This window comes from Lepus europaeus, chromosome 6, assembly GCF_033115175.1.
Source record: "Lepus europaeus isolate LE1 chromosome 6, mLepTim1.pri, whole genome shotgun sequence".
Lineage (NCBI taxonomy): Eukaryota > Metazoa > Chordata > Mammalia > Lagomorpha > Leporidae > Lepus > Lepus europaeus.
Window position 1 is genome coordinate 4,168,588 of NC_084832.1, and position 18,653 is coordinate 4,187,240.

At 43.8% G+C, this 18,653-nt stretch overlaps 1 protein-coding gene across 1 annotated transcript in view; it reads left to right on the forward strand.

The window, feature by feature from the left end:
- The window catches only part of LOC133762581 (plasma protease C1 inhibitor-like), a 66,443-nt gene that overhangs the window by 33,824 nt on the left and 13,966 nt on the right, over window positions 1-18,653 (forward strand). Inside the window, 1 exon segment of the mRNA XM_062195558.1 lies at window positions 4,352-4,507. Within this exon segment, the coding sequence (XP_062051542.1) occupies window positions 4,352-4,507 (156 nt within the window).

Below are 18,653 nucleotides of genomic sequence, written 5' to 3' on the forward strand. Positions count from 1 at the left end.
TTTTGTTTTAGATGCAAGAATGTATATGTATGTGTGTGTGTGGTATGTAAGCATGTTTGTTGCAGTGTTAAATGTATTTCTTAATATGCATCATGATTTTTAAAAAACATCTGAAAGCCACTTCCGGCACACACGTATCCCACTGTGCTTGCACACTGGCTGATACCATCTGCGCTCAGGTCTCCTGTGTGCCTGTGACTCTTTAGTCAAGTTCTTACAGAAGTTAGCTCATTGCCCAACTCACAATGAGCACCTGGTGAAAGCTTGCTGGTTTCCTGGATGAAATGATGAATAATTGCTTCAAGGAGGACAGACAGATCCACATATTTAATAATCCTCTTTGAAATATGGGCAATCAATTGATAACCACTTATTTAAGACTTGCTAGAAGTGCAATGCTAGCAAATCAAGTGGAATAAATAGATGAATTAGACGTCTCTGTGGTCTGAGAAGTTTTCATTTGTTAGATAATTTCTAGATCTCTTCTAAGTTTATGAAACACCATCACCAAAAGACGCCTGGAGACAGGTCATTTTCAGATGAATGATGACATCCATGGATTTGGGAAGCTAATGAAGTTGCAAACGTTAAAACTTTCCTGCAAAAGTCGACAATGATAAGAACATGAGTAGTGCTTAGATGAGATGGCAAAACTAATAATATAAAACTTGGAGCCAACAGCACAAAGGGACGGGAACAGATGAACACTCCAGGACAAGTACTGATAGAAAGGTTTGGAAGGCCAGTGCAGACCCTGGATTTCTGACTTCAGTTGAGGAAGCACAAGATTCAGACATAGGAAATGAAGCCAAAAGAAAAAGGAAGGAGGGAAGGAGGGAAGGAAAGAAGGAAGGGAAAAGGCAGAGTAACCAAACTCAGACTAGGAAAGTTTCAGGAAACAAAAATAATGTCTTGGTACACAATTTCTATGAATTGTTGGCAAGTCAAGGCAGTGTTGATTTAGATCCATGAAGCAGAGTATAAAATAGAGATATGTTGTCTCAAATAGCAGAGAATCCCAGGCACTTTGTATGACACATCAGGGAAAACCAATGCTATGGTAACTTTGAGAGAGCACCTGGCTTTGGAACATTGGAGTATACTCATGACCATGCAGCTGGATTTCAAAACCAGCTGATGGGCTGCAGCCCAGAAACATAATCTCAAAGTATGCTTTCTCTTCTCTCTTCAGTGCAACAGTTATCATAGCAGACTGCATTAAGAGAGAAGAGAAGGAAAAAAGTGTAATGGTTGACCCCACTTGAAGGTTGCCATTCTAGAAGGCTGTACCACGAAAACATGAGATTTCCCTTGGGAACTTCTTAAAGTGTTGGGGGGACCCAGAGTGGTACCAGAATACTTGTAACTGGGGGTGAAAGCAAAAACTAGAAAGAGACACACATTTGGTGTCAACACCATAACCTCAGACCCCAACCAAGGCATAATTCAGAATACCAACATATAAAAGATTCTACCAGACTTTCTACCCAACATTGCTCCTAGTGCAACATACAAGAATGAAGTTGTCAGCCTGAAGCTTCAGTACAGGACGCTCAGACACCACGCTGGGCGTGGACACAGTTAATGATCTCCAGGGCCTCCAATTCAGATCAGTACAGTCCAGGAAGTTCCCTAGAGATGGGAGGATTGGACCATGGAGGATGAATGAAGGTGAGCCTGCTAGAGGGAAGGCAGACAGACTTCACTGTGGTTTGAATGTGTGTCCCTTCCACACTCGTGTTGAATTTGGACTGACACAGAAACACTGTATTCAGAGGATTGGGCCATGAGGGTCCCACCCTCACAGGTGGGACTGGTGCTGTTAGAAAGGAAAGTTCGCCCCCTGTTGTTCTTCGCCCTCTCACCTTCCACCACATCCTGACCCAGCAAGACAGCCTTTGCCAGACATACGAAGCTTTATCTTTAACTTTGTAGTCTCTAGTGCTGCGAGAAACACATTTCTTATTATAGACTACTCAGTCCTAGATATTCTGTTCCAGCAACAGGAAGCAAACTAAGGCAGCCGCAATGGTAGCAGGAGTTAATACAGGTGGGCCTGTTACAGTGCAAAACTATAATGCATGTAGGAATTCGAGCACATATATCTGTGGCTGTATTTGAGAATATTGAATCCAACTATAAAGACAAGACATGCAGGCATGTTGGAGGAGCTCATAAAAGGTGTTGTACATATGCTGTAGATAAGCTGGAAGCTAGGGCAGTGCAGAGAAAATGCACACAGTACAATCAGTATAGGTAAAGTGTAAACATGGGCCCTGGGGCAGAAGCGAGAAGGAATTCAGATGTAATACATACAAACAAATATATGAAATAAGTTTACAAAAACTATACTTGACCAACTACAGCATAGATTATGGACAGGAAGGATGGAAATGCCAAATGATAACCTTATCCCTTCTGGGCTGATGGCCCATCTACCCTTGGCCACCCACTGGTAACACCAAGTGGGTTCCTATTCTGGCCTAAACGCTTGATCCAATTAAAGTACATGAAGACCATGGGAGTTGGGGAAACACCCAGGCAGTGAGAGCTGTTGGAAGACGACCTCCCTCACCAAGCAAACACATGTACCTTCTTTTCATGAGACTCTCACCAATCCTCTCCGCGGTCCTCTTAGCCATATCGTCCCTAGGACTCAGGTAGACATGGTCTTGCCTGCTTGCCAGCTATCCTGTGAATTAACTTACTCGTCTCCTATCTTCCCCCTGCTCACTGGTGTTTATCTGAATTAGTTCATGAACACAGTGATTCTGGTGTTTTAATTTGGAGTGACAGTTTTTCTGTCCTGCAAAATCTGGAACAGCCTGGCTGGTGGGATAATTGTATCAGGATTATTTTCCAGACAGCAGTAACCATAGGAAAACCACAAGAAATTTACCATACGAAATTTACCATAAGAAACCCACAAGAAATTTAGTACACCTGGAATATCAGAGGCTAGTGATAAAGTGATGAGGACCAGGTTTAAAAAAAAAAAAAAGTAGATACGGATCCAGTAAGAAGATCATTCCTATACAGTGTTTGGGTGAAAAATATATCCCACAGGCAATGCAGAACCCTTTAAAAATTTTACAGATAGACAACATGATGGTGTTTGTGATTCTGGTATGACCATGGAGAATATATGAGAGAAGAATTCGACTAGAGGTAGATAAGCTGGTTAAGAGAGTTCTGCACAATTCTTGTAAAAAAAAAAAAAAAGGCTGAAAAAGAGTCTTAACTATAGAACTATCAAGAATGAAGCAGATTCAGAGATGGCACGTGGGCAAGGCAGGACAAGGTGAGGATTAAGAATGAGGCGTCAGCCAGGAGGGGCCAGCCATCTCCATGTGGAAGGAAGGAGCAGGTGCAGGTCACCAGCAGAGTCTCAGACAGAGGGAGCACAGAGGCCCACTGGGCAGGTGGGTAGATGAGTCCAGAGCTAAGGAGAGAGATTGGGCTGAAGACGTAGACAAGGGCATTCCCAGGTACAGCTGCAAGATGAGACCAAGGAAACATGAAATTACTCAGGGGGGTTACCTGGTGCGAAAACATGAAGATGAAGCAGGTGGAGATGTTTAGAACCCCGATATTTAGGAAAAGTAGCAAGGAGAGGAGCAGAAACCAAGCAAAGAGATGCTCTATCGAGGGTGACGTTCTCTTGTCTTTATGAAAACCGAACAGGCTTCTATAAAAATGCACAAGGCATAGCACCAAAGACTGCAAAACATGGACTCCCTTGACCTATATTGAATTCATAAAATTATTAGGTGCACTTTTTAACCATGCATTACACTTGAGCATACAGCATTTCTCTTTAAAATACACCCTCAAAAAGCAAGTTAACACCGCTAACAAAGAAAGGGAAAATAATGTGCTGCTTGGCCCCCAAATGCAATAATTCACTTTCCAAGCATTAGCAGGAATTCAATAAATGCTTTTTAATTGGAACAGCAAATTTGGAAGAGAGGGCCAGCTCTGGTAAGTATAATAAAATAAAGACAAATGATGATCATTACTTTGCTCTTCAATTTAGTTCTTTTCTATTACACATCCACGGGCATTATAACTTAAATGAATCTCAAAGTGCTATAAATGATTCAACATTGTGTGCCTTAGTTAAAAGTCAGGACAGAATACAAACAGCAGTCTTACCATTGCCAGCTTGCTGTCCTATTTTTAAAAGTGTTTGTACTCTAGCAGGTGAGAGAAAACTATTTTTACACTTTCTCTAAAGAACAAAGACTCCAGATTCACGTCCAAGGTGTTGAAGCTAAGTCAAGCACCAGTGTCGCCTGGAGAATGATTTTATGTCACTACTGCAGCACACATGCTGTGTCTTGTCCCCTAGAGAAATTCCAGTTCAAAGCTCACGCCGGCAGTGTGCTCAGGCTACCAGGCCAGTGCAGGCAAGACCCTGCACAGCTGCCAAGTGGCCGACGCCATGGGAGGAGTGCCCCAGCCGTTCAGGCAGGCAGCAGACGGGCCAGGCGCGCCCGTGCCAGTGGTAATCCATCTCTGGGGCCCCTGTCTTTTTGCGTGGCTCAGATGCTCCACTTCTCCTTGCCCATGAGCAGTCAGGGCTGTAGCCACACCAAGGCCGCTGCGTGGTCCGCTGACCAGCTGGCCCTACCGACACCGTGGACCTGAAACAGCTGGACCCGGTTCCAGCCACGAGGCAGGGCATCAAAGAGAAAAACCCAGAGTATCTGTCCGTGGAGAGGCCAGAGCGTCCGCACCCCACTTCAGTGCAGGGACTTCCCTGTTATTCCTCCTGCTGCACCTTATTGCCAAAATGAGTTCTAGTTTAAGTCAAATCTCTTAGGACTTGTTTAACCTTCGATCACTGTGTAATGTCTTTTAGAGGAGGGCAGGTTGGTGTTTTCCCCTTTCTTTCATGCCGTCTCCATTTCTCCACGTCCTGAAATGTGTTGGTCTCAGGCAGCCCCCAGCACAGGTCTCCTTCCCCTCCCCACGGCCACCCCTGCACCAGCTCTCACACTCTGGCCCCTCCCAGGCGCTGACTGCCAATCACATTGAACCTGATATCCAATGCGCCCCGCCACTCGCTGCATTCCACCGTTCACCTGCTCAGCCATCAGCTGCATACTAACTCCTACGGCTTGTGGCGGCAACACAGGACCGCAGTGGCTTGCTGTGGAAGTCTGGAGACCAAAGGCCTCTGCTAGGCTTCCCACGAAGTCGCCAATTTGCAATTTCTGCTCTAAAATGTATCTTCTCCTTGCACAGTATAACAAATGTCCCCTGAGTGTAACTACAGCCTAACTGGGACCATACCCAAGACCTTGTCTGAAAGGACGTGCGCCTTTGGGAGGGGAGAGCGGGGAAGAGGGAAAACCCTTCCCTGTATCTACTTTGATTCATGGACCGATTCTGAGTATTTATCGTGTGTCACACAATACGCATAGCACTAGGGATACAAAAATGAACAAAACAAATAATCTCTCTCCTTGAAATACAGGATTTATGAAGAGACATAGACAACAAATAAATGTACTATAGAAAATGTTACAGAAAAATGTTTCACAAAGGTGTGAATGGGTATGTGGGATATATAATATGTATTAATAAAAATAGATTATTTCCTTATATAGGTGTCAAATATATATTCATATATTTATATACGTACTATTTTAGCTTTCTAATGATTTATTGATTTGAAAGGCAGAATTACAGAGAGAGAAGCAGAGACAGAGAGGGAGAAAGAGATCTTCCATCCACGGGTTCACTCCCCAAATGGCCCTGATGGCCAAGCCCAGGCCAGGCCAAAGTGGGAGCCTGGAACTCCATCGGCGTCTCCCATGTGCAGGTGGAAGGGGCCCAGGCACCTAGGCCATCTTCCACTGCCTTCCCAGGTGCATTAACAGGAAGCTGAACTGGGAGTAGAGCAGCGGGACTCAAACAGGTGCTCATATGGGATGCTGGCACCAGTCCCACGTTGATATACCTATGCACACACATATTTCCAACACCTATCTGCAGAAAACCGTCAATTCTAACACATTCCTGAGACACATAAAAATAGACTTGAGCAGGCAGGAGTGCATAGCACGTGGAGGGGATTCTCAAGCTGTGAATCTGCTATGAAATGATAGCCTTACTTGTGTATTATAAATTATACAGCATGATGAAAAATAAAAGATTGTCATTGTAAAATCATATTATATAAACGCAATTCACCACGAGTTTTCTTGGCCTGAAAAGATAAAGAAAGCTCTCTAGCTGAGGTGTTACAGGCCAAGAAAATTGTTTCTTTGCAGGGAAAAGGGCTGAAAGGTAAATTGGTAAGGTAAAATTTGTCATTAGAGCATGTAGAATTTATTTTCCCACTCACAGCCAGCGGCACCTGGTTAACAGGTGACCTCAGGGGCTCACCGGGGGATCTGTAAGCACGTACATTGGGCAATACTATATTGGTCTCTCTGGGGGGACTCAGACCTCACCAGCAAGACCGGGAAGCTGTGTGAAGAGAATGTTAAGTCTGACCAAACAAAAACCCCTTGACAGCAAATAAATTGGAAGCGATAAGTAATCATCAAACCTTATCATTTAATCTTTGCAAGAGAGAGAGATTCTGGGCCAGCTCCGGCCGCAGACATGATGGTGTAAAACCCTACGTACGCAGCACTGGGGTGCACTGTCATGTGCAAGGCTTATTGTGATGGATGATCCCCTTGGCCATTTTCTCCCAAATGAAATGAATCATTGCTGATAAAGTGCAAGGATGCAAGTGTGCGGGCACACACACACACACATGCACAAAAACACCACATCCACACATCTCCAAGAGAAACTGTGGAATGAACAAGCGGATGATTTAGCCTCTTAAAGTAGTCCAACAAAAAGAGTAGATTTCTGAAATTGTGCTTATATTTTCCAACACAGTTGTGACCGAGAATGAAACCAAGGCATAATCCTAGCATAAGTATAAGCCAAGTCCTAACTCAGTAAGAAAGGCATGCGTAGCTCTTTACAGACATAAACTGACTACAGATATGAAATGCCGCCCAGCCTGCCCTGAGTCGCCCACGCAGGTTCTGATCATTTACTATTTCTTGTGACAAGCACAGCACCGTATTCGGAATGGCAGGAGCCACACATCTGTGAATATTAGATGATTCTTTCCCGGAAAATTATTTTTCTGACAATTTTTTTTTATTTTATACAAGTATTGCAACAGGTCAAGCATAGGCAGGGAGGAAGGGGAAGAGAAGCACAGGGTGGTTGTAAATCTTCAAGCTTTGTATGGACTTATACTGCAACTGCCTCGTGCCTGCAGACCTCCCCACAGGATGGAAACAGGATCTCAGCACCCAGGCATAAGCAGGAATTGCATGTGTTATGGTTACTTGCCTATTTAATTTTACTAATTTGGACTAGTTCAACTAGATACAATAATTGGTGAGTTCTTAGGAAATCCTTTTTTACCCATCTTGAACTCATCACCATCAACCCTGCTTTCAGTGGCACTACCAATGCCACCATATTATATCGTGTCATATTATATCATGTCATCATAACCAACATATTTATCATCATCACCACCCTCATCATTCTCTATAGCAGTACCACACTGCATGCTTGTAAAATGATTTTAACCTTTGAAATACAGCATTTATCCTCAAAACATACTTGCAAAGAATGCTTCAAAGGATTAACTCATAGATGTCATTTATGGGCTCAGATAAATTGGGAGACTTCTCCAACGCCTAATACTGAAGACACTGAACACAGATTTTTTGATGAGTCGGCCTTATTTCCTCCACACCACACTTTCTCCTGGAATGTGCATGGCGAGAGCCGCATGACAAGTTTAAATTTTGATCCAAATTAGAAAACGAGGGTTGGGACAGCCCTCACTATCCCATATGCACTGCAAGCACTCCCTGACTTATATCCTGTCAATCAAAGGCCTGCTCATCCAGCCTGGAGGGATGTTACTCACTTTGTCATTTCTATGGCAATTGTAGAAAACCAATGCCCACCTGCACCGTGGTGGGTTCCTTCTGCATCCCATCCACCAATTTTATTTTTAGTTGCTTGGATGGCAGAGGCTATGGAGCCCATTTATTCAAAACTGCAGCATGTTGCTCTTGGAAATGGCCTAGCAGAAATCCAGTAAATTACTAATGAATATTCAAGAAGGTGTGTTTAACAGGTGCAAAGAGTGGTGTGCTGCAGCCAGCTTCTGCGGCCACCTCTTTATGCCTGGGTGTTTTTAGACTGCAGAAACCAGGAGCCCCCAAACTCCAAGGCAGCAAACACTGAAGAGCTATGTGCACACTGCTGCATGTAGGCATAGCTGAACTGACAATATTCTGCCTGCTCTGAGCTCAATACTCGATTCTGTACCAGCTTTGACTTCTGCTCTTTGCTTTATCCTGGAGGAGAAATAACAGTCACCATCAGCCCTCAACAGCCTCACGTGATTTTTCTCTGGAGTGATTTGAAATTCATTTCTGAAATGTGTGACACAAACACATGATTCTATCACTTTGATTGCACTGAGAATACAAAAATGAGGTGAAAAGAAGAAATCCAAGCGTCCCACCCACTTTGGGGCACTCCACGTTGTGTCTATGCTGTCAGTTATCAATCAAACTCTATTGTGGTGAGTTTCTCTGCAAAACATCTAGGAAGTGAACGAGGGAAATACATATTCAGAAGGCAAAGAGTACATGAACCATAAAGAGCCAACCAACCTTCGGGATAGGCTACACGTTGGGTCATGTGTGTCAGTGGGTGTGAGAGAGACCAGTGGTGGACCGAGGGAGAGAGACAGATGGGAAAAGGGAGAGGTTAGGGGGAGGGACAGAGACAGGGACAGAGACCGGGAAGGAGAGAAGCTTCAGTTTATTGATAAAAAGAAACCAGAATAGAAAACATAGAGCTGCCTTTTGGAGACTGTGTACTCAAATATAACCCTAGGGACTGCTGACAGAAATGGCCGTAACTGCCCCTGGACCTGTCAGTCACCCAAATGTCACTCTCCCGGGCTACACGTTTGCAGGTGCACCAAGGTGACCCCTGACCCCATTGTGATCTATTCCTCCATTATCACAACCATCCAAACACGCCAGCCACGAGGGCACGCACCCATGCAGGACACTGGCTGCATAGCAAAGCGTCAAAGATGTCGGGCACCAGGGAAGGTCACAGGTCCCAGTCCACAGATCACGGAAACCGTTACCTCCATTCACTGGTACGGGCTGGGACAGCATTCGGGCAGACCGGCAGACCTCCCCACGCATTTTCAAATTTGATCCTCCCAGAAACTGACTTAGATATTTCCACTTCACTGAAGCTAAGACAGGTTGTCCAACACACACACAGGGCACAGCTGGAACCCAGAGCCAGTGACTCCTATGTGTCAAGGTCATCATTGCTAAGACAAGCTGTCCCAAAGCAAAGTCAAGCTCCATCCCTCTTCCAGGGCCCTTTTTATCTAAAATGTGACCCAACAGCTCCTTCTCCTTATCACCTAACACCTAAGTTCTCCAGTTAGGAGACATCTGCAGACTTCTTGCTGATCAAGGGAGGGTCCAGCGAGGTGGAGGATTAACCTACATATTCTACCTGTTTTTAAGTAAGTCACAAATTGGTATGATAATATTAAAATATTAATGGTCAGATAAGAGAATGTGAAATTCCAGTATACCAAGATCTTATTTCATAAAGGTATATCATCCTTAAAGTATATACAAATATTTATTGATATTATAGATCATTTTACAATTAAAATAAACATTGATTATTATAATTAAACTTTAAAAATTTGAAAATCTCTATTTTCTTAATTCATCCTGGAAAAATCATTGCTGTATTTATTTAACAATCAATTTCTATGATTACATATTCATTTACTACTTTCTGTATGGAAAGGCCTGTAATTTTTGATACTGAAAAATGCTTTTTCTAATATAATGTCTAGAACAGTGAAAGGATATATTGATAAAATCAAATGTCTGATTTCTGTGGGATACAAAACAATGTTTTATCTGATCCAATTCACCTTTACCCTGACATTGACACTTATGATGCACTGTGATAACTCTTATATAATAATACATCCTTATTGTGAAAATGGCTAATTTAAAAAGTAATACTGGCAGGGCAATGCTGTGGCACAGAAGGTTAAGCCACCGCTTGCAACACCAAAAATCCCATATCAGAGCCGGTTTCAGTCCCACCTGCTTCACTTCCAATCCAGCTCCCTGCTAATGTGCCTGGGAAGGCAGTGGAGGATGGCCCGAGTGCTTGGGGCCCTTTCCACACAGATGGGCGACACAGATGGAGTTTCTGGTTCCTGGCTCAAGCCTGCACCAGCCTCAACCATTGCAACCACTTGGGGAGTGAATCAATGGATGAAAGATTCTCTCTCTCTCTCTCTCCTTCTCTCTCTCTCTTTCTCTCCTTCTCTCTCTCTCATTGTTCTGCCTTTCAAACAAATAAAAATAAACTTTTTAAAAACAAATAAACATTGACTGCTGAGTCTAGAATATCTGACAGCTTGTTCCACTGCTATCAACTGTTTAATTTGCTGGAAATTCTTATGGTAAAATGTTCAATGAAAGATGAAAGGAAATGTTGAGCCCACGATTCTTAAGGCATAAAACAAGAAGCACAAAGAAAACACTCTCACACTGTTTAAAATTTTATTTTATTTAAACAAGTTGTCCATTCGATATCAAAAAGATAAATCTGTTATAGAATAGTGTGTATGTATAAATACATGCTTTTTAGACACAAAAAGAATAAACATACACAGCGTAGGTCTTTAAAGTCACCTATGGAAAATGTGTAAATGTTTACTTCGGCTTCCTCATTTGGATTTGAACACGGCTGCGACAAGCAGCCAATGGTAAGGGGTCGTCCAAGGCTGCTGGCGAACTCTGAGTGACAAGGCTCAGTGAGGGCCAAGTCCTCCTGGGAACTCCCGAGTTCCTCCTGCCAAGTAGAGTTTCAGGCCAGGCCACAAGGAAGCAGCATCCACTGCACCCAGGGCTTGTCTCACCTACCAGTGTCTCCTCTGTGTTCTGACAACTGGAGTGAAGGCTTAGCACTTTGTAATATCTTGGAAATTAAGAGTTTGCTTTTTATTTGTGAATAAGACAGAACCTTCTCCTTCCTGGCTAAGCGATTCTCAGGATGCTGTCTCAGAAGGGTTTTGCCTATGGAAAAATGGGAAGCTTTGTACTGTTTCTTTTTTTTCTAAGATGCATTTACTTATTTGAACGTCAGAGTCACACAGAAAGAGAGAGATCTTCCGCCTACTTGTTCACTCTCCAGATAGCCACAATGGCCAGGGCTGGGCCAGGACGAAGCCAGAGTTTGATCCGGGTCTCCCATGGGGGTGGCAGGGGCACAAGCACTTGGACCATCTTCTGCTGCTTTTCCCAGACCATCAGCAGAGTGTGATGTGAACCGGTGCCCACGTGGAATGCTAGCATTGCAGGTGGCGGCTTAACCCACTGCGCCACACTGCCGGCCCCAGCTTTGTACTTCTGACTCCACCAAGGCCTCCTAAGAGCAGCTCTTCAGAATTGAAATCCTTACAGTAAAGAATTCCAGGATGGCAAGATTGTTAGCAAATGAAGAAGTGTGGAAGCTGCAGCCCTGCCCAAGGGAGTCACCCCCAACACAGCCCTGAAGATGCTTCCACTCAGCGAATGGCAAAACGATTTCCAATTTTCTAGCCTTTAGCAAAGCTAAACCTTTGGAAATCACTGTTTAAAATCACCCATGTCCTAAATTAACTTCATCTTTGCACTTCAGGTTTTACCATTCAGCAATCAAGGGTTTTTCTTGGTGCTTCCAAGTTCACACTTTCTGGACAACTTTTTGTGCCACCATTAGTAAAATAAAGACTCTTTCTGAATGGGCCAAAGAAAGTTTTTTTTTCCTGAATATCTGCATTTTTACACAAGAGCTACTATTGTAGCATGGTGCTACAAATTATTAGAATTAGAATTGCTACAAAGAAAAATCCAGAATAAGAAGGCATCCCAAAGTCCTACCCCACAAGTCCTTTGGTCACTGCATGACTGTGCGTATGTGAGTATGACATCAACTATCTCCTAACTCGTGTCTTTCATTATAGTCTAGCCTAATCAGACTCTCATTCAATTAGTGGTATCAGGAAAAGCATGAAGCTAGCCATCTAATTACAGAAAACAAGCTGATCACTATCCCCCAAAGCTTCGCATCATTTTATTTAGAAGGTCCTCTGAGGATATGCAGACTTCCCTGTTGCGGGGAACTGTGAATTTGGAGTTTAGTGATAACACTGATTGCATAACCTTGTCATGCAACTATCATCTTGCAATGACACAAACAATTTAATACTCTTTTTCAACTTCCACTTCCTCAATAGCTTTCCTTGAAAGCTATGCAAGTGTAGGGCCAAAGAAGAAGTAAGGAAAATATGAACGCATTTCCTCCCAGTGGATTCCCAGTAGCAAAATACGATGAAATGAAATATTGATCTCCCCTGTAGACTGAGCTTCCCAAGATGTGTGACCAACCTCTGCTTAGCTGTGGGTAGAGCAAAACCAAAAATTGATTATCACTCACTCCTGGACCTCAGCTACATGGATCTTCAACGGATGACTAGTTAATTAAATACGGTAACAGAATCCTGGATTAGAGCTCTCTGCACAAGCATGCCATTAATAAATCCATTTTTCAATGTAAGAAGCATCTGCACAGGACTGCCGTAATATTCCTTCTTGACCACAGTCTTGCATTCATTATTTGACAGATCATAAGTCATCTGACCCACGGGGAGGTGGATCATCAATTTACACTTCCTTGTGCGGGTTTCCAGGATAGGCCATGAAGTTTAATAGATGTTTTAGGTCTTTCATCATCCACTTGCTCCAAGGATGAAATGCTAGCTCCGAAGAACAGAACTGACAAAGGCCCATGCAGATTGCTGTTTGACCAACACCAGTGAAATGAGGGTTTCCTACTCTTTCTAGTGTACACTGGGGAGAACATCTTAGGTTTATACAATGGTTTACCTTCTGAAAAAAACAGATGCCGAATATTATGTCTGTGCATCATGCAAATTATTGACATTAAAATGGATATTCTCCTAGGAGAGGTACCAAAGATGGTGGAATACAGAGGGAGCTTACTACTCTAGTCTAGGGGAAGACAGTGCAATCTCAGGGAAGAGTGAGGGAGAAAATGGTAGAGGGAACTCCATGCAAATTAGAGAGAAGCTGTGGATCTACATGGAGGGTGTGAACACACACAACTCAGGACCCCAGCAGCCGAGTACCTCAGCACCAGCTTTGGAGAGTGAGATGAGACCAGACTGCAGCAGCCTGAGACACTGGCAATAAAGCCACAGGAAGAACCTGGTGTGAGTCTGGTTGGAGCCCTGTGGGGGACAGGGCACCTGCCAACCTAGAGGGAAAAAAACGGGGCACATTTCTCCCTAGTCACCAAGAACCGGTGTCCTGTAACTAGCCAAGAGCAGGCGGGCACCATTTTGGACGTCCGTAAGAGCTGCACCAGCTCAAGTCCACACCTCCAGCAGCCAGCAGACAGGAGATGCCTGAATCTGGCTGGGAGAACTGACAGGGGGCTGGGTGCTCGTGACTGTGGGAAGCTTGTGTGCTGAGACTGCAAAAACACTGTGGCTGCCTGGGTGCAGGGTGTGGCTGGGTCTTTGGGCAGTCACTGTGGGTGGCTCCACACACTCAGGGCTCCCTGATGCCCTGGTGAGGGTCATTGCTGTGGGATCTGTGCTCACACAAAGGAATGCACGAATCCTTTGTGTGGTTCTTGCAGCAGTGTGGACGAATATTGTACCTGGTGGGGCTAGTGCCCAGGCATTGGTCTCCTTGGAGGAGAGGAGGGGAGCATGAGACTACGCCAACAGACCTGAACAAACCTCCTCTTTGATTAAAAAAACAGAGAGATTAGCCGGCGCCGCGGCTCAGTAGGCTAATCCTCCGCCTTGCGGCGCCGGCACACCAGGTTCTAGTCCCGGTCGGGGCACCAATCCTGTCCCGGTTGCCCCTCTTCCAGGCCAGCTCTCTGCTGTGGCCAGGGAGTGCAGTGGAGGATGGCCCAAGTGCTTGGGCCCTGCACCCCATGGGAGACCAGGAGAAGCACCTGGCTCCTGCCATCGGATCAGCGCGGTGCGCCAGCCGCAGCGTGCCTACCACGGCGGCCATTGGAGGGTGAACCAATGGCAAAAAGGAAGACCTTTCTCTCTGTCTCCCTCTACTGTCCACTCTGCCTGTCAAAAAAAAAAAGAAAAAGAAAAAAAACCAGAGAGATTTACCATGCCCGATCTGGGAGTCACCTTGGACACTCCCCCCACACTGGAGCACTGCACAGAGCTCCCTGGCCACACCCAGCACACGCCTCAGGGTATTCACTGACAGAGCAGACACTCCACTAAGCCACAGAGGCATAGCCTAAAGATAAAAGCAATCACAGGGCAAAAAATAAACCAACAAATACCTCCACAAACGCCTGAAAATAAACGCAAAAATTCAAGCAACAAGAATAAGGAAGACAGCGTGATGCCCCCAAAGGAAAACAACAGCACTTCAATACTAGAATGCGAGAATGAGGAGAGTGAAGAGTTGCCAGAAATATGAACTCAAAAAGTTGATTGGAGGATTACTTAGAAGTAATCAGAAGCAAAGCCATGAACTAAAGAAACCCGTACTGAACACGAAAGAAAATGTTTTTCATGAAATTGAGATTTTAAAGAGAAACCAAAATGAAATATTGGAAACGAAGAATTCAACAGATCAATAAAAATGCACTGGAAGGCCTTAACAACAGAGTCAGTGAGTCAGAAGAAACAATGTCCAAGTTAGAAGACAAATCTCTGGAAATTCTGCAGTCAGACCAAAAAGAAGAAGAAGAAGGAGAAGAAGAAGGAGAAGAAGAAGAAGGAGAAGAAGAAGGAGAAGAAGAAGAAGAAGAAGAAGAAGAAGAAGAAGAAGAAGAAGAAGAAGAAGAAGAAGAAGAAGAAGAAGAAGAAATTAGAAAACTAAAAATCAATGTCAGAGATTTATGGGATACTATCAAATGATCCAACATACAGGTCTTAGGAGTTCCTGAAGGCATGGAAGAAGAGAATGGATTAGAAGGCTTATTTAGTGAAATAATTACAAAAAAAACTTCCCTAATTTGGAGAAAGAAAAGGACATCCAAGTACAGGAAGCACACAGAACTCCTAACAGACATGACCAGAAAAGATCTTCACCACCATACATTGTAATCAACTCTCCACACTAAAACACAAAGAAAAGATTCTAAAATGTGCATGAGAGAAACGCCAGATTACTCTCAGAGGATCTCCAATGAGACTCACAGCTGATTTCTCATCAGAAACCCTATAGGCTAGGAGAGAGTAAAAAACTGTCAACCCAGGATGCTATATCCTGCCAAGCTTGTATTGATGAATCAACATGAAATAAGACCTACCATAACAAACAGAAATTAAAAGAATTTGTCACTACTCGTCCAGCCTTACAAAAGTGGCTTAAGGATACGCTGCACACAGAAACACAGAAACACGCTCATCACTATGAAAGAAGGTGAAGGCAGAAAATCCCCAGTAAAAGTACAAAAGAAATCCAAAGTAAACAATAGGAATATTTATGGGAAAATGGCAGTGCCAAGTTGTTACTTATCAATAGTCACTTGAATGTAAATGACCTCAACTCTCCAGTTAAAATATATAAAATGGCTGAATGGATTAAAAAACAAGACCCATCTATTTGCTCCCTCAAGAAACACACCTCACCAACAGATACACGCAGAATGAAAGTGAGAGGTTGGAAAAAGATATTCCATGCTAACAGAAACCAAAAACCAAAAAGAGCTGGTGTAGCCATCCTAATATCAGACAAAACAGACTTTAACACAAAAACAATTAAAAGAGACAATAAGGGCACTATGCAATGATTAATGGATTAATTCAACAGGAAGATGTGACTATAAAAATGTGTATGCACCTAACTACAGGGCACCTGGCTATTTAAAGGAAATGTTAATAGATGCAAAGGGAGACTTAGACTCCCATACAATAGTAATGGGGGACTTCAACAGACCACGTCCAGCAGTGTACAGATCAACCAGACAGAAAATCAGCAAGGGAATAACAGTTAACTGACCAAATGGACCTAACAGATACCTACAGAACGTTTCATCCTGTAGCTGCAGAATACACATTCTTCTCACCAGTGCATGGAGCTTCCTCTAGGAGAGACCACAAGCCAGGCCACAGAGCAAGTCTCAGCAAATTCAAAAAAAGTCAAACTCCTACCATGCATCTTCTCTGACCACAGTGGAATGGAGCTGGAAATCAACAGCCCAGGGACCTCCAGAACAAAGGCAAACACATGGAGAATGAACAGTGGGTCACAGAAGAATCCAAAAGAGAAATCAAAACACGGTTGAGTCTTTTTTTATATTATTTGTTTAGCTCTTTACTTAGTACAGAGTTAATCTGTGTATAAAATTAATTGAAAATAGATCTTAGTAAAAAAAGTAAGAATGGGAATAGGAGAGGGAAGAGGAAGGATGGTGAGAGTGGGGGTGGGGGGTGGGCACAGTGGGAAGAATCACCATCACTATGTTTCTAAAGTTGTATTTATGAAGTTCGTATGCCTTAAATAAATGGTTTCTGGGGAAAAACAAAACAAAAAAGGATATTCTCTCAGAAGACACACAGTCTTTGGCAAACACTGCGTTAAATCCACTTCTCTTACTTCAACTACAAAAGATGAAACATCGCAGAGCGATATTCCTGATAAACGACAACTCAGGCACAGTGTGTTTTTTCAATCTGGTCATGTAGCAAGAGAGCTGCAGGTGCCATATCCAGGCTGAGGAGACCAGCAGGTGAGGCCAGGGAGGTGCAGATGGGGGCGAAGCAGTGGATCTGACTGAACCGTGAACGCTGTTTAACCAGGTGAACTGAGACAAAGGGGGATTTAATACTCGTGCTCTTTCTTTTTCAAACCTACATAGAATATTGTTATAGAAAATAGGGCCAGAAACAAGCGATGCCTGGCATAACACAAAATCCAAGTTTATATATATATTAGAATGTCGTGGGAGGTCTTGTATTTATTCCACAAATGAAGTATACATTTAAAAACTCCTGAGAAATATAGACTTAAGAGATAAGTTTAGTTAATACAATAAATGTGAAATGCATGCATAGGTTTTGTCATAATGTGCATTTCTATGAACTTTTTTGAACTCCCCTTGTGCATGGATTTCAAGATTTTTGCACCAAAATGAACTGAATCTTTTAATGCCATTTTTCTATGTACTTTGTGAAGTACCCACAGAGACTTTGAGTATTCTGGCCATATTAATTTTGTGATTACAGAGTATATTAAAAGCATGTCTTGGCAAAATTAAAGAAAAAAAAAGAAAGGAAGAAGGAGGGAGGTTGAGGGAGGGAGAGAGGGCAGGAGAGAGAGAGGGCAGGAGGGAGAGAGGTCAGGAGGGAGAGAGGGCAGGAAGGAGAGAGGGCAGGAGGGAAGTATGGCTGTCATTTTAGAACTGTACCTCTGAAATCTGTTCTCTTTATATTAAAAAATTTAAAAAACTTTAGTGGCAAAAAAATAAATAAAAGGAAATGCCAATCTTTTAAGGATTTAGAATGGAGTTGAAGAGAGGTAGACAGATCACAGCCCTAGAGACGAATCTGAGCAGCTACCTCTCAAATGACTAGAGCCACAAGGACGAGCTTCCCTGGAAAGATCACCCCCTGTCCTCCAGCTCCTGAGCTTTGCCAAGCAGCAGTGGCAAGCCATGAATTTCAGCTCCCTCCGCCTCATCACCCCAGCCTTCTCCCTGTGACCCACCACGCTCTGGATTGGACCCCTCGACCCACACCCACACACACTGCCAGGGAAACCAGATTAGTTGTCATAACGAAGGACCCTGCTCCCACGTCACAAGGACACTGATTCGTCTTCCCAGAATACCATATTCTCTGGTTCACCCTCTAAATCGCTGTATACTTCTCACCTCCCTTCTAGCTCCTTGTACTCTCTCAGCCCAAAATGTTGTGAATTCTCCTGGTTTTGTGTTGGCATGTTTCTCATTGATGCTTGTCTATCTACCTGCATGAATTAAATGATCTCTTATACACAAGGATATTTGCAGGCAGTAAAACAAACAGGGTACAAAACATAACCAGGGGTTAGCTTCAGGAGTGTCAACAACACAGTCTGTCATGGCGGACTTGGGGAGTGCATTCCATTTCAGTCAACACCCCATCCTATCTCCCTATCAGTGCCACGACAGCGTTAGATATTTTTTCTAAGATTTTATTTATTTATTTGAAAGGCAGAGTTACAGAAGCAGAGAGAGAGAGAGAGAGAGGGAGAGAGAGAGGTCTTCCATCTGGTGATGCACCACCCAAATGGCCACAACAGCTGGAGCTGTGCCGGTCTGAATCCAGGAGCTTGAATCCAGGAGCTTGGAACCTCTTCCAGGTCTCCCATGCAGGGGCAGGGGCCCAAGCACCTAGGCCATCTCCACTGCTTTCCCAGGCCACAGCAGAGAGCTGGATCCAAAATGAGGCAGCTGGGACTCAGACCGGTGTCCATATGGGATGCTGGCACTGCAGGCAG